Genomic DNA, 14,637 nt, shown 5'->3' with positions numbered 1-14,637 from the left:
TTCCAAATTCATCTCCACCAGAGTACGACAGATCATCAATCAGCACTACCTCGAGTTTTCACGTTCGGGGTTTTATTCATCACTGTGAGGCGGGGCGAACCAGCGAGGTAAGAGCCCTTATTCCACTTATATAAATAGTTCCTATCTTTTTACAAATTCCGGAGACTCGCTGAGGATCAACGGCGGACTGTACAACCATCGACTTCCGAATCAGAATCTACATTTTTTGTCCTTAAAATTCCCCTCCAACGGTCTGCTTAACGTGCCCAGTGGATCAATAGTTACAAGCATTTCTTCTTCTTGCCGCATGTGAGCGAATGGGAACTTTGCGACAACACTAAGCGCTTCTTGTGACCGACATTATTTGGGAAACTCTCCTCATTCCCAATGGCTCACGTCATTTCGGAGAAGTGACGATAAACGTGTCGGATGTAGGTGCCGAAAGAGAAACAAATATCAATGGGTGTAATTGTTCCAGTGATCAGATGGCATGATAGCTCCTGGAGCAGGTCGAGCGCTCTTCCCGTCGCATCCGACTCCATGATCCAAGATCGGAACTTTCGATTTCGGGAAGAGAATGAGCACGAGCTAGGGTCCTAGCAGTCGATAGTCGTTCGCATGTAGAGGACATTCTCGCCCCCGGCATAAGTCATCGGGGCAGGCTTGCCGCCTAATTTCCTGTAGATGAAGCCCCGTCGCCGTATCGAGAGCACGAGGAGCACACTGAGCGCGATGGTTACGCTGAGCATCACGATCACGGACAGATGCAGCAGGGAGAACCTTCGTGATTCCGGAATGACAGGAGCACGCTCGTGATACGGTGCCGACTCTCCATCGTCCTTCATCGGGTGGTAATTATCACATATCATTTCTTTGGGCTGAATGCGTCCAATAACCCGGTCGGCGAGAGCTTCCGGACTATGGCATCTGCGAAGGACGGACTGAAGTTAGGCGACGGTTTTTCTTCTCCCTGTCTTTGATTCTCAGCACCAGATTGGCTAGTTATATGAACTCGAACAGAGGGGAAGGCAACTCACTTGATATTGTTGTTAACGTCGTTCTTCCGAACCACGTCGATTATCCAACTCAGATTGCAATTACAATGGAAATGATTTCCAGAGATGTCGAGGTCTTCAAGATCGTCCCAGTTGAGCAGTTTTTCACTGAGGGTCGTTACACTCGTGTCGTGGAGAACGAAATGTTTCAGTTGCGGGTATCTCGAGTGCTCTTTCTGTATGTCGAGGCTAGGAACGGGAGCACTAATTAGGAGAGGGCCAAGTTCCGAGCGAAGCGTAATCTTATCCGAAACGTCGAATGCATGACCCACAAGAGGACGTTTCGGGAACTCACTTGAAAGCTTGCGGGTCGATATAGACCAGGTTCGTACAATGCTGTATCTTCAAGTTTCTCAAAAGTGGCAGATCCGTGAAGCCGTAAATGTCAATCAATCCCAGATTGTACATGCCATCCAGGACTAGTGTTTGCAGATTCGGAAGTTCTGCAATGGATTTTCATCAACATGAGCAATATTTCTCGATGATCACATACAGTGCTCTAGTAGACACATGGCCTCACGGCTGCTGCCAGAACTCACTAGGGAATGCCATCGCCGAAATGACGTGGATTGGGTTCCCGCTCAGATAGAGAACCTCGAGCAAGGGCAGCTTCGCGAGCGCCTTCCGGGGAACATCTTCCAGGAAATTGTCTTCCAGATGGAGCACCCTTAGGTTTCGAGTGTATTGGAAGATGTCGTCTTCTAGTTGAGAGGCGCTTATCTTGTTCTGTCGGAAAAGCGAATAGAAATTATCCAGCTACTGACAACCATTGTCTGACATAGGGGAGAGAGATCTCGCGAGACATCCCTTCGAACGGGATACGAATCTTGCTATTTTGAGTATTTGAATATTAATCCCTCGACGCCGCAAGAGTCGATCTGAGTCGGCTCGGAACTGACCATGAACAAGTGGGTGAGTTTGATGTTATTCTTGAAGATCGAGCCGTGGAGATGAACCAAAGCGTTTGAGTCAAGGATCAGGAATTGAAGATTCACAAGTTTTTCAAAATACGCCGGGTTCAAGATCTTGAATCTGTTGTGCGAAATGTCGAGTTTCTGAAGTTTCTCGAGGCCGGCGAAACTGTCATCCTCCAGCGTGACCAAGTTATTGTGCGCCAGGCATAACCTGCAATAATTTAACGAAGCTCCGCATGTATGTCCGGCGATGAAATCCGCGAGAGATTCTTAGTCAACGAGCGGAAGTCGAAATGCCGCGGAAAACCAAATTCAATGTTCCTCACGTCGTCAAGTTCTTGAACGGCTGGAAGCTGTTGCCGGCGATGAAGCCGATCTCATTGTAGGTGAGGTCGATTTCAGTAAGATCAATGCCGGATTTAAAGCTGTCAGGGTGAAGTCGGGTGAGCTGGTTGGACGAGAGGACAAGCTTATTGTAGTTGGCCGGAATCTGGAGATTCGCCAGGTCCATCAGTTTCGGCCTCCCTGTAATGGGTAATGGGGCAATTAAAGTCGAGATAAGTGGTATAATGTCAGGAGGAGTGAGGCTCATCTGGAGACACTGAGTGATCATGGTGCGCAGTACGAACCACTTCCAGCGATTCAAATGGGCCTTGATTCATATCGATTGCAATTACTATCCAATCACTTCTACCGGTTTCTCACCACGACAGACGATTTCGCGCTGAATACATGTACAACGAGAGCAGATCGTGCTCGACGTGAGTTCTGTCGTTTCTTTGGTCGTTGAAGCTTTCGTTTCCAAGGGAGCGAAATCAACGGTCGAATACACCGGAGTACTCAGCCCCAAACACACCGATATGACCAACGGGCAAAGCATCATTCTGGAACAAAGTAGGACTGTTGGTTAGCAAACGAGCAGCTACGGCTATGACTACTCGGTACTTGAAGATTGGAAGACCAAGGTCAGACCACGGTGTTCCATTCTCTGGGAGGAGCATAACTGAAATCAGAACGGTGGCGTCAGTCGGCCCTACGTGCTAAGGCATTGATGACACGGGAAGAATCGCTACGCTCGTGGATAAATCACCCCCGCGAAAGGGCTGAGGAGCTGCTTCAGCAATTTCCAACGCAGATATTCATCCCTCACGAGTCGCTCAGAATCTATCACAGATCTGGCTCCTCCAGATAACCTACCAGGACCCATCACAAAGATCTTTCTGGGGCGTGTTTCTGACAGAAGCATTTTGGTGACGTGACCTTGACTTTGTATTATTTCGTTCCAGCCGGTGGTACAGAGCGATTGCCAACCATTCATTAGACCGTGAATTATCACGTTCGTGATTGTACTGAGTGAGATTTTCTGTTTCTCAATTTTTCTCTCTGATCGTAGTACATTTTGTATACATCGTATCGAGCATCCTGTGCGTGCATCCCGTCGAATCCCCGAGTACCCAATCAGGCGATCTAATCCGTGAATTTTTCTGTTTGAGCATAACACAGATAAGGCACTTCTCGGCGCTCTGACGCCGGAACTCGTGCGGAGATAAGTCCTGTTTGTGGGGAGTCAAGCGATATCTCGACATAATTCGCGATCGATGCCGAATGGATCAGCGCCCCGAGCACCCGTGAATGGTCCCGTTTGTAAAAATCTGATCTGGGCAAATAACGATCTCTGAGCAATAACAGTGCCCGGCGCCGCGCCGCCAGCTATCACGTGGATGGACCACACCCGCGAAACGAATGATTGCGATGAGAAATTATTTAAGCATACATCTAATGGGATACTCCCACAGAGCACGTGACTTAAGGACACCTCCTCATATCATGCCACCGCAAGCAGGGATGGGGTTCAAGAATCCGCAACCACGCCCCTTTCGGCGAGCTCGACGGTGCTGCCCGCCCAAATTCCATAGTAGTTACCAGTGCTCTCTCATACCAGCGGGTAAGCCCGCGGAACATCCCGCTTGGTCGCACTCCGAGGTTGTGACCCCAGTAATGAATCGAATCCCGAGAAAAGGGCGATCGACCAAGCTTGAGTTGTTGAGTAAGTAACGCGAATCATTGTCACAACTTGCCTTCTCCTCTCGGACGGCGCGTTCGAATGATATTGAAGTTGGAGGAATTTCTCTATTTTGTGAGTTTTCGCTGAAGCAATTCTCAAATCTAAAGTTCTGCGGTCGCTCCTGACTTCATCGTTGAGCTGGAAACACGACAGGCGGTCGCGAGGGCTACTCCGGGACTACCGGTGTGGTGCAATCCCGAAATTCGCGCCTCGCAGCAATGAATCGATCTCACTCCACAGAAATCCCCCGTAAGCTCTAGAATCCGAGCGGATTCCGGGAAACGCACATTGAACACTGGGGCTCGCTATCACTCAGACCATGATTTCCACCGGATCACTCGAAAACAAGAACGACTGCTTCAGCGGCTCGTTCGTTCGCTCGTTCGCCCGTCCGTCGACGGTCTGGGTGAGCGTTTGTTGCGCCAAGCTCTTCGCTTCAGTTCGCAGCCGCCGTGTCCGCCCAGTCAACGCTCTTCGCACAGCGACTTCGCAGACGGCATCCGACGTCGATTCGCGTCCTTGGCGGAAGCGGCAGAGAGGGAAAACGAGGAGCCGGCGAGAAAATATCGCGCTGAGTTAGCGATTCACCGGGCGAAAGTAGTCGCGTTCGAGAACGACAGTCATACACTACTGAGAGCTGCTCTCAATTGAATCGCCAGCAGATCGGCTACTCGCCTGAATGAAGAGGGATGATGAGCATCGCTTTCTTTCTCCCAGGTGTAACCCTTGTCAGCCCCGAATTTAGAGAGAGCGATTCACTTTCGCCTTATTCCTCGAGAGATCAATCGATTCCCCCATCGTCGGCCACTGATCCGAGTCTTCGGTCGATTAAGAACAGCACTCGGATATATTGGTCCGATGATGCCTCGATCCGACAAATTGAAAGCGTCAATCCATCGATAGAGCCTCATTTAGGCTCGATCAGTACGAAAAGAAACTTGGTCCATCGTGAGCGGCAGAGATCAGAGTCTCTGCTTCGAATTTGATCGACGGGGGAAAAAATCTCCCTAACTTGCTTTTGAGCTATAAAAACACCTATCTCGCTTTTCGCCCGCTCGCAATGAGTGACTTTGGTAGAAAGCCAAGTGCCAAAGTCATGAGTAAGAAACGGAGTTGTCCGCGGGTCGCATTCTGCTTGAATTCCATTATGCTTTTGGCGGCAAGGAAGCACTCGAGGCGACGGAACAGACTTTTTCTCCTCGATTCCCCTCGTGACTGATGGGAGTTGTCGGACCGAGTGAGAATATTTGGTTAGCGAGTCGCCTGCTCTGGCTGATTGACACTTGAGTTGCGTCTTGTCGGTCCTTTCGATTCAAACACAGAATGTTGATTTCGGTTCCTATTCAATGATCTCGGTGACTGCCGATCGTGATTTGTCTCGTCAGGGTTCGATATACGTACACTCTCGAAGCCTGCTTTGATACCCAAGGTCTGAGAGTTTAGAATGGACACTTCGCATCAGACTCCACGTTCGGCTGATTAGGAGGTGGCTTCCGACAAGAGATCAGATTCTGGTAATCAGACGAATCATTAGTCAGCAGTCACACGGGCAATTGCGATCGATAACGATCGACGCGGAATGGCACCTGCCCAAACCGGGTACGAGATTATTGCAAGATGAGTGGCCGTTCGGTTTGGCCCGACCGTCCCGTGGAAGCTGTCAGGACTGTCAACCGGTGCTATTGTAAACACGGAATGAGCTTTGCGACTCGATCGCTTGGTCGATGTCAACGTCACCAACGCCTTTTCGACAAACTCGGCTTGAGTGACGGCACCACGACCACTTCGTCGCCACCTGGTGCTGAATGAGCCATGAGGCGAATTTTGCTTTGTCATGACTGCGGAATTTGCAGCAAAAATCGGCGCCTCGCTGGGCGCGGGAGAAGCTCATTCGCCAGTAATGTTCGAGCAGCGTCCAGACTTTTTATTGTTGCCGCAGTCCACCCATTTGTTTTGCGCCGAAAAGCGATCACTGGCAGCCGGTGTTTTTTTGTCCTCTTGCTGCTCCTCGCGGAATGAGCAATATTCATGGGAGCCACGCCGCAAATCGGCATGATTTCCAACCCGGTATGAATGCTCAGCAAGGAGAGGAAATAAACAGCAAGTCGACCACTGATTGTGAGAATTGATGGGCTGTAAGATGGTCACGTGAATTCCTTGAGACTAACTCGCTTGTACATCCACTCTGTTGGTCGATGGCTCGTCAGTTTACCGCGTTGATGAGTGCCGCCGAACAAGAGCACCACTCGAGCGAACGAAGTGTTTTTGATACAGTGCTCCCACGCGCTCAAATTGGCCATGCTTAGCATATCAATCGGAGCTTGCGAATGACGACACCGAGCTGCTGAAACGAGTAAGAATTCTTGGAGATATACTCCCTTGCGGAAACTCGGCCTAAGGCTTATTAATGGAGCAGCTTCCACACGGCAAAATCCATGCCCTGTTTCCGCCGTATCTGATGACAGTTCGTGAGATGACGCAAACAGACCGAGGGAGCAGACCGATTCCCTGAGTCCCTGAACCATGAGTGAGCGAGCTGTCTCCACCGAGAATTCCCTTTTCGGCAGAGTCTCCCCGTTTCCTCAGGCCCTGCAGATTCCACGGGACGAGGCACAGACTACTCCTACTCAGGCACGAGTAGCGTTCACGACAGAACGCCACAAGTGATTGTATTTCCAGCGATCCTCAAATAAAAAAGGCCGGAGGCTCGAGCGGAGCTCGAAGTCGGAAGGGTGTCCAGTTCTCTGGAAGAGTCGGCGCTCCATTCTCTCGACAATCGAGTCTAACCAGAGGCTCTGATAAATTCCCTATCCGAAACATCGTACGGAGGATCCTTACTTTTAGCTAGCGGTGAATTCTCGAGCAGAGAAACCTCCTCCTCTGATCTTGTAGGCGTAGTCCTCCACCGGGGTTCCGGAACTCACCCGTGTTATGCCCGCGCAAGACTCGATTTTTCCTCCCTCCGTAAGCGCGGGGATAGCGAAATGTCGACGTTGGAGGCGATTTTTCCACCGCTATCGCTTTACAACTCGACAGAGACCATACCCTCGCCTCTTGAGCCTGTTTGCGAGGAAGGTGACTTGCCTCAAGGAAATGCGGACCTTAAGATTCGAGTCATCTAGCTGGCTCTTTCCGGGCTCCTCAGATTGGAGCGACGACTAAATGCAGCCTGACCCGCTACAGACTGTCGTGAGTGAGGGTCCGGAATCATGAATAATCAAAAATAAGGACTTGGCCCTCTGCACATGGAATCGATCTTGAAAATGCAAAAAATTGAACCGAGAGACAGATTTTATGGAAAATTGTCAAATGACAGTATAATAAAATTGTCCTTTAAGTTTTAGGATACTTTGATGCTCGGAGATGGCTCCGGGCCACTCTGGATCCCCGAGAAAAACTCTTGCTTTCATCATTGACACTGAAGCCCACAAATCATGGGAGGAGGAATCGACGTCTTTCAGGGTTCGCGACTTGTGGTCGAGGAGCCTGGCCCAAATGCCAGCTGCGGTTGCGTGTTACAGCGATTCCGTCGGAGAGAAAAGGGATCAGGCTACTCGAGAAAGCAGTGAACGTAGATAGGGAACCTTTGACACGGGTCTCGAGCCATCGATGAGATTGTCAGAAAAAAAAGAGAGGAAATAACTTACGCGAATCGCAGACAGTTATGACTGTTGTTCCACAGCGCTCATTTGTCGAATCGGAGACCGAGCGTTTCCATGACAGCGAGCAAGACTCGGCTATTCGGACTCGGGTGAACTACACGAGGATTGCCGTCCGAACTGGACTATGGACAGCAGCGGCAGCTGCGGCGGCAGCTAAAGAGGAGCTTTGGAGGAGGGCAAATCGGCCGAACAGAAGTGAGCCGAACATAGCGGAGTTCACGCAGCCGATTCGAATAAGGGGCCCTATACTAACACTAATCTAAATGATTTCTTATGACTCGATTGCTCCGCTGCTCAACAGGAAAACTTGCAGTGCTCCTCACATCCGACGTTTCCGCCTGTTCATTGGGGAAACTGTATCTCCTCTTAACGCCATAATCACGCTCCCAGATTCTACACGAGGCGTCGCGCTATTTGCACCTCAACGCGCTCAGTCGGAGATGGAATGACATCCTTTTGTGTGTTTGGAAAGAACTCCGCGCATCGAGAAGTATGGCAATGATTAAACACTCCTTTCCCGAGCGGCGGGATTTGTCGAGGGAAACCTGATGAAGGATTGAATCATCCTAAAATCTCTCACTCATCATACTTCCGAATAAGATTCATCCAGGGGGGGGAGCTCGAGAACATTCCTGGCTCACCGAGAGAGGGTCAAGGCGGTTGTGAACAAGCATATCGAGATGGGAAGGGAGGCAAATATAGATTCCAGGAACATTCACAGTTCAGACATTCAGAGAGTCTGACTGAGTACGCGGTCCCGAGCCTCTAAATTATCCTGCGTATCGCGGCTGGCCCGACTGTCTCCCGTTTTGAGACGTGTCGGACAGCATCTTTGGGAGAGTCATGGAACGTCAGACGCTAGCTTCGAGAAAAGTGGTCCCGGCCGGCTCTCAAAACCGTCGATGTAAGCCGATCGTGATGAGGGATGAAGTCCTCCATACGAGCAACATGGACCCGGAGTCGGAGGAATGCAAGCTTGCAGCAGTCACGAAGGCGGATATCCAACGGAGCGGGTGAGCAAGCCAATCATCCTCCAGTATTGTATAGCCGCATTTCGGAGGCACTACCAAATAAAACATGAATCGGGACAGCCCGTGTCATGGATAGCGGAACTCCGAGCTTGAGGTGGAGGATGAGAGAATGCCGCACGGTGCGGCTCCACCTGGTAGAATACCCGATCTCCGTCAGAGCAGAGGGATCATATCAGCACTAAGAATTACGTGCTGAATGGCAACTCCTATCCGAGACCGAACAGCCTCCAATCCGATTGGAACTGAAACTGATCACACTGAAGAACCCTTCTAGAGGCGCGCAAACACAACCCGCGCTCCCAGCGGACTGAGCTCATAACCCGATCAAGATCGACCACTGGAATTTCGTTCACGAGACTAGACCTCTTCTCAACTCTTTATCCCATTTATTTTACTCCATGGACTCAGCTTGATAGGAGCTTTCTCGACAAGTCGAGTTGTTCAGCTCGTATCGAATATCATTGGTGATCTGCGGGTGATTATGAACCTTCAGCAGCTTCAGCAGAGCTTCCTTCTGCTCCTCCGAAACGTCCTGCTTGTATCTCTGAGCGAAGGTCAAAAAACACTGATGCCATAAAACAGGTAGCTCCCGCCGATCGTTCTCAAATCTGTGGAAGAAATTCCAGCTTATGGGCGAGATCGGTGATTAACGGAATAAACGATCTGACATCAACCGAGCCCGGGCATTCACAAACCTGAGAAAGTGATACACAAGGGCATCAACGACACGGTATGGCAACGTGTACTTCTTGTCGATGAGAACTCGAAGGAAAATGGAATTGGCTCCGCTGTACTCCATCTCAGCGAGTCTTAGCATGCACGCACAGGCATGAAGATATGGTACTGAATTCCTCGTGATCACCGACGACACGATAATTGCCTCTCGCAAAGTGCACGTGCCGCTCTGGAAATCCATCATCATTGCGACAGAATTAGAGAGTGGGAAAAATTTCTTGATTTGAAGATTCCATAGACCAGCGATAGAGATCGTTAGCCATACCTCACACAACGGGAGAATGATCCCCTTGAAGAAAGCCGCGGGCTTGAAAATCGCCTTCCGCAAAGCTTGGTACAAATGGAAGTTCAGCCGTTTGTATTCGTCGATGTCGTCGCGAACCCGAGGAAGAAGCACGAGATTGTAGAACCTCTGCGCCATGCGTTCTTTGAGGTTCGATGCGAAAAGCCGCGTGGCTTGGTATACCGAGGCCGCCGTCCAATTGTCTGGATCCGTCAAGAACAGAACCTAGATAGGGGAAACAGTAATTACTTTCCCTTTTAGCTTGAGTACATTCTGCACCAGTAGATCGAGAGCCCTTCGGATTCATCCTGATGTCGATTTCATATCCTGCACCTGTCGCGCTATGTACTAACCTGTTCCCAATTCTGGAGTGAAGGTATGATCTTGAATGCTTTCGGTAGCTTGCCGGCGCGGTATCTGGATAGGAATACCCTCACACCGTCGTACATTTCCGCCACCTTCGGATCCATATCTTCGACGTGAGCGCCGTCAGAGAACTGAGTTTTTATCTCACTCGATTTAGCGGCGAGTCTCTCCATGATTATATCGGCTAAGGTTTTTCGCTGTTCCTGCAAGTAAAGAACGGGGTGAATGAATGGCTCTCATGAGATCGGCAGACGGACAAGGGATCGAGAATACGCATAAGCATCGGCCTCACTTGTTTCATGTTCATAAACAGCTCCATTTGTCGGGCCGCATCTTCATCTATCTCGAAGTTCTCCGCATCGTACTCTTGGCGCTCCTGGCTCTCCTCGAAGTCCTCCCCTGGGGATAAATGGGAATCGTCATCATGACCCCGTAATGAGGACCTCTCGATCGCAGAGAGAATCGCAGAACTACGATCCAGCGAGTCGCAAGGGAAGGTTCATAAGAGAGTGAGCTTCACCTTCAGAATCGGATGCTAATGTTGAAGTCTGCATCCGATCTCGCTTATGGGATCTCCGTCCTCGGTCGGAGTCTTCAGGAGTTTCATGAGACTCTTCTAGAGCTTGCTGCTGCTGCCGGGCTTGCGCTAATATGTTCTTACTGAGCCGTGATCCCACATACTGCAAAAATCGAACAATGCGTAGTTCGAATCCGTAGAGGATTGGCTGGGACGGAACTCCTGCAGTCGTTACGAGACCTCGCAGCCCTCTCTATCGCTGAGGAATTCACGTAGAGCCCCTTCCAGCAGTCCATTTCTTTCCCCTTAGCTATCGAGCTTAAAGCGGCATACCTCATCGTTGGTAACGTCGGAGTCCTTTTTCCGGCGGTTCTTCGTCCGTCCTGAACCGGTGACAACTTCGTCGGACTCCATCTGATCGGCCAGAGGAGCATGGCGGACTCGCTTGGTCACTACTATCCTGTCAGCCTTGCCCATTGTGCAAAGGAATTCACTAAAACTCGACAAGTAAGTGAGCCTATTGAGATTGAGGAGCACGGTTGAGGCGCACCCACACACGTGCAGCTGGTGGTGTAAACAAAACCACGTGATCCCGGACGGGATGAGAGAGAGCAGAATTCGAATTTCGGCGGTCGTCATTCGATGGGGCCGTTAGCTATTCAGTCATCTTGAGTGATTTTGACTGAAATATCATGACGATGAATGTAACGAGGGGCGCCTCTCTGATAGTGTCGCAGGAATCGGGAGAGGAATTGACTTTCGGGGGTCGAGATTCGGTTTCCATGAGGTAGCACCTGACATGTGTTCCAGAGTTCGACCCAATGCGATCGATCCAACTCCGGAGCTGCGACTGTACCTACGAGATCGAGGGAAGATTTTCCGGCCCGAGCGCCTACCAGCTCAGCCATACCCCTCCCGTTGTCAGTGATCGCTTAGAATCTCAGAATATCGCCATCCCTCGTAACTTCCCGTGCCACGGTGGCGCGCCGCTCGATTCGCTCCACGAGCACCTCCCTCGAGGGGGAGATTCCTTGATGAGCGGAACTGTGATCGACGGCCCCTCTGATAAAGTAGGAAGTGGGTAATGAGTACCCCAGCGCGCCTCGCAGCGAGATTCTGCTGAGCGCGCTCGGCAGGCAGCGTTCCCCGAGCGTTCCCCCGAGCGAACCATATGTTCCGAGGGAATTCAAACCCCCGAAGCAAAGCCTTTCCGAAGGGAGCGACCACACGATTCAGACAAGAAACCTCCCACGGATGACAGGGTCAATGTGGTCAAAGGAGACCTGCATGTGATGAGCGGACCTAATGTGACCTGCCGGCTATTCTCCAGCTTTCGTAATCTCTCGCGCTGCGCATCGAATCAAGCCTTCGCAGACGCCGGGGGAGTATCGTCGGAATGATTGGCGAAAGCTCAATCTTCGGGGAAAAAACCCGATCGTCCTAGTCGCGAGCCTTCGCTTGCCTCGAAATCACTTTCCTCTGCGGCGACTGCCCCCTTAAGTTGAAGTATTCGCCGTCCGAGTCGATTGAAGTCAGGGAAAAGGATAAGACGATCGAGTTTCTCCCGTGTGGAAAAACCGTAGTCTCTGGAAAGATTTGAGGATGATCTACGATCAGCCATCTCCTCTTCGAGGATACGAATATCGGCTCCCCGAAACGTCCAGTGTAGATTTAAGGTCCTCATGAACCGTCCAAGCTTCATCGTCGAGGGAATGTTTCAAAATACTAGAGGTATGGACTCAGAGAATCGTATCGTCACAGCAGCCAGCTCGATAAAGCCGTGACCGTCGCTCATGATGAATAGACCACCTGGAAAGGCGCTTCCCGGCAGACGGAAAAACAGTCTTCCCTGCGCAGTGTGCGAGAATTAAACCAGACTTGTGCTGCTTGCGAACAGCTTCACCGAAAACACAGTCGGTCAACTAAATCTCCCACTTGGCTCCCTTCCACACGCTAGCGTCATCCTAGCGACGACTAGCTCCGCACTCATCGCGCGAACGCGCTTGCTGCTCTCTCTCCGCCTCGAGGAGGGCTCGCGGACTGAGATACATCCCTCAAGTTCCAAACGGTCTTCGCTCGACCCAGAGAATCTTCATCGAAACTCTGCTGGGACAAGTGCAACGAGAAGACGGGACAATTCGGTAAGTACCGAGAAAAGTTCTCGATATCGAGTCTGATCAAGTCAGAGAGCTCCCGCTTCCGCTGTGCCCTCTTTGCGGAGCCGGCTTTTCCGTTCTCAGGAAGAAATCTGATGTTCCTTTCCCGAATTTCATATGACGTCACATTCAATCAGTCGTCTTCGGTGGAAATTTTGTTGAGAGACGAGCGCCCCTTCCGACAAGGGATGGTTCGTAGCGCGAAGTGACATCTCGCGCGTTCGGACGAAATCGTTCCGAGAATTCTTGGGTGAAGCGCTCTCCGAATCTGGGCGCGACTACACCTTGGCTTGATTGGATCGAGCAAAGGGCGCATGAAGAATCACTCCTGGGCACATACATAGGTTGTCCAGCATAAGCCATAATGCTGTAGCGATCCTTGTCTCAGGAAAACCGGCGAAAGGGATTCGAATCGGTGATCGAGAACTATCGATCATCGAAAAATACTCGACTCTCTTCAGATGCAAAGTATCGACGGGGTCGTCGGTGTCATAGGAGAAAACCGTCTCGACAATATGCTAAATGCATTGAGGAAAACATGAATCGTACGTGTTGTAGCTAAAGCAACTCTTCCCGCTTGAGTGACCTCGATGACATCGTCACTTGGTGATCGTCATCATCGTAAGTTCAATAGCTCCATTACAGATGGATTACGCCAGGGAGACGATTTCCAAAATTCCCTCGATTCGGTCCGCTCTCTGAACATATCGAGTGTACAGTAAGCCCTCGACTATTCGCGGTTTGATTTCCGCGATCTTGATGATTCGCTGATCTCTGATGATGGTGAGCCCTCGATTATTCGCGGTATGATACCCGCGGTCTCATTGTCAATAATTCGCGGCTCTCGTTCTAGTGCATATGTACATACACGCATATGGATATCAAAAATATCTTTCCGGCCATTGCGATCAACGGCTCTTGGCGGATGTTGTGAGAGTTTGATGGAAGTCTCGGGAGGAATCTGCGAGATTTCATCAAAAATTAGGCGTTCCTAAAAAGGGACTTCAAAATCGCGGAAATTCGATTTTCGCGGAAGGCCTCGAAACCAATTGGCCGCGAAAAACGAGGGCTCGCTGTATTCATTCCTGAGGCTGGTTGAGGGAGAAATGGTCTGATTGAGTAAATTGAGCAAGAGCTCAAATTGCTCGATATGGAATATTCATCAGATTGATCAGCTTAGCGGCCGGTACAGATTCGCATGGTGCTTCACGGCTACATCCAATCCGACTATCGGCTGGGACTCCCGAATGAGACTTCGGATCCTCCGGCGCCGTCATATCCCAGCAGACGCGAACTGGAACTGTCTTCAGACTCTTGCGAATGCCGTCACAGCCTGCGCTCATCCCAGCCAAGACCAGAAATGATTTCCCTGACAGTCGCATCCCAGATACGCGCAGGATTTGGGGAGGATGGGAGCCCTCGACGATTGTCCAATAATTATCCATGTTCTCGTGATTCATGCTTCCAGACGCGAAGTTACACCGTTCCACAACGCTGCGTGTGCGCGTCAATCGACTCCGACACGTGTGAATAATCCCTCTGTACGGCTATCTAAGCAAGGGATGGAGCTTAAGGATCCTTCGTTGCATTTCGGGGACGTTGTTTCACTGTACTCCGAGAGTGATCACAAGGGCTTTCTTTCGACACTCGGGTAAGATCATATATCACGGACCTTTTAACATTGATTATACGACACGATGCGTTCATTGCTCGAAGAATCGCATTTATAGATCTTCCCATTTCTCTGGGAGTCCTCCGTATTTCTATCACCTCAGAGGTAGGGGAGTAGCGAAGCTTGGAAGCTTGAAAACCCTCACTGAACTCATGATTTTCTGCATAACTCAGTGCTCCAG

General features: G+C 50.5%; 2 protein-coding genes across 2 annotated transcripts; both read right to left on the bottom strand.

Moving 5' to 3' along the window:
* Nucleotides 1–55: 55 nt before the first annotated feature.
* Nucleotides 56–4,236, bottom strand: LOC100902953 (leucine-rich repeat neuronal protein 2). Its single transcript, XM_018641169.1, has 8 exons — nt 4,048–4,236; nt 2,675–2,853; nt 2,296–2,494; nt 1,955–2,180; nt 1,595–1,781; nt 1,351–1,498; nt 1,038–1,244; nt 56–927 (listed from the first exon to the last, which is right to left on the bottom strand). The coding sequence occupies exons 2-8, from the start codon at nt 2,850–2,852 to the stop codon at nt 597–599; spliced, it is 1,476 nt and encodes a 491-aa protein (XP_018496685.1). The 5' UTR covers nt 2,853; nt 4,048–4,236; the 3' UTR covers nt 56–596.
* Nucleotides 4,237–9,103: 4,867 nt separating this feature from the next.
* Nucleotides 9,104–11,211, bottom strand: bys (Bystin). The gene is made up of 7 exons (XM_003747565.1): nt 10,962–11,211; nt 10,632–10,791; nt 10,404–10,510; nt 10,099–10,314; nt 9,728–9,970; nt 9,423–9,631; nt 9,104–9,335 (listed from the first exon to the last, which is right to left on the bottom strand). Exons 1-7 carry the CDS (start codon nt 11,103–11,105, stop codon nt 9,119–9,121), a joined length of 1,296 nt encoding a protein of 431 aa, XP_003747613.1. The 5' UTR covers nt 11,106–11,211; the 3' UTR covers nt 9,104–9,118.
* Nucleotides 11,212–14,637: the final 3,426 nt, after the last annotated feature.

This window comes from Galendromus occidentalis, unplaced genomic scaffold, assembly GCF_000255335.2.
Source record: "Galendromus occidentalis unplaced genomic scaffold, Mocc_1.1 scf7180000077524, whole genome shotgun sequence".
Taxonomy (NCBI): Eukaryota; Metazoa; Arthropoda; class Arachnida; order Mesostigmata; family Phytoseiidae; genus Galendromus; species Galendromus occidentalis.
Note: the sequence above shows the minus strand (reverse complement) of the source record. Positions and strands in the feature narration are given on the sequence as shown.

Bases quoted from the DNA above. Each gene is read 5' to 3' on its own strand.
- LOC100902953 (XM_018641169.1), bottom strand. From the start codon at position 2,852: ATGATGCTTTGCCCGTTGGTCATATCGGTGTGTTTGGGGCTGAGTACT. The intron at 2,495-2,674 runs GTGAGAAACCGG...TACCCATTACAG, and splicing joins GCGCGAAATCGTCTGTCGTG to GGAGGCCGAAACTGATGGAC. The intron at 1,499-1,594 runs GTGAGTTCTGGC...AATCCATTGCAG, and splicing joins TTCGGCGATGGCATTCCCTA to AACTTCCGAATCTGCAAACA.
- bys (XM_003747565.1), bottom strand. From the start codon at position 11,105: ATGGGCAAGGCTGACAGGATAGTAGTGACCAAGCGAGTCCGCCATGCT. The intron at 10,792-10,961 runs GTATGCCGCTTT...CGATTTTTGCAG, and splicing joins CCGACGTTACCAACGATGAG to TATGTGGGATCACGGCTCAG. The intron at 9,336-9,422 runs GTTTGTGAATGC...TTTCTTCCACAG, and splicing joins CTTGTGTATCACTTTCTCAG to ATTTGAGAACGATCGGCGGG.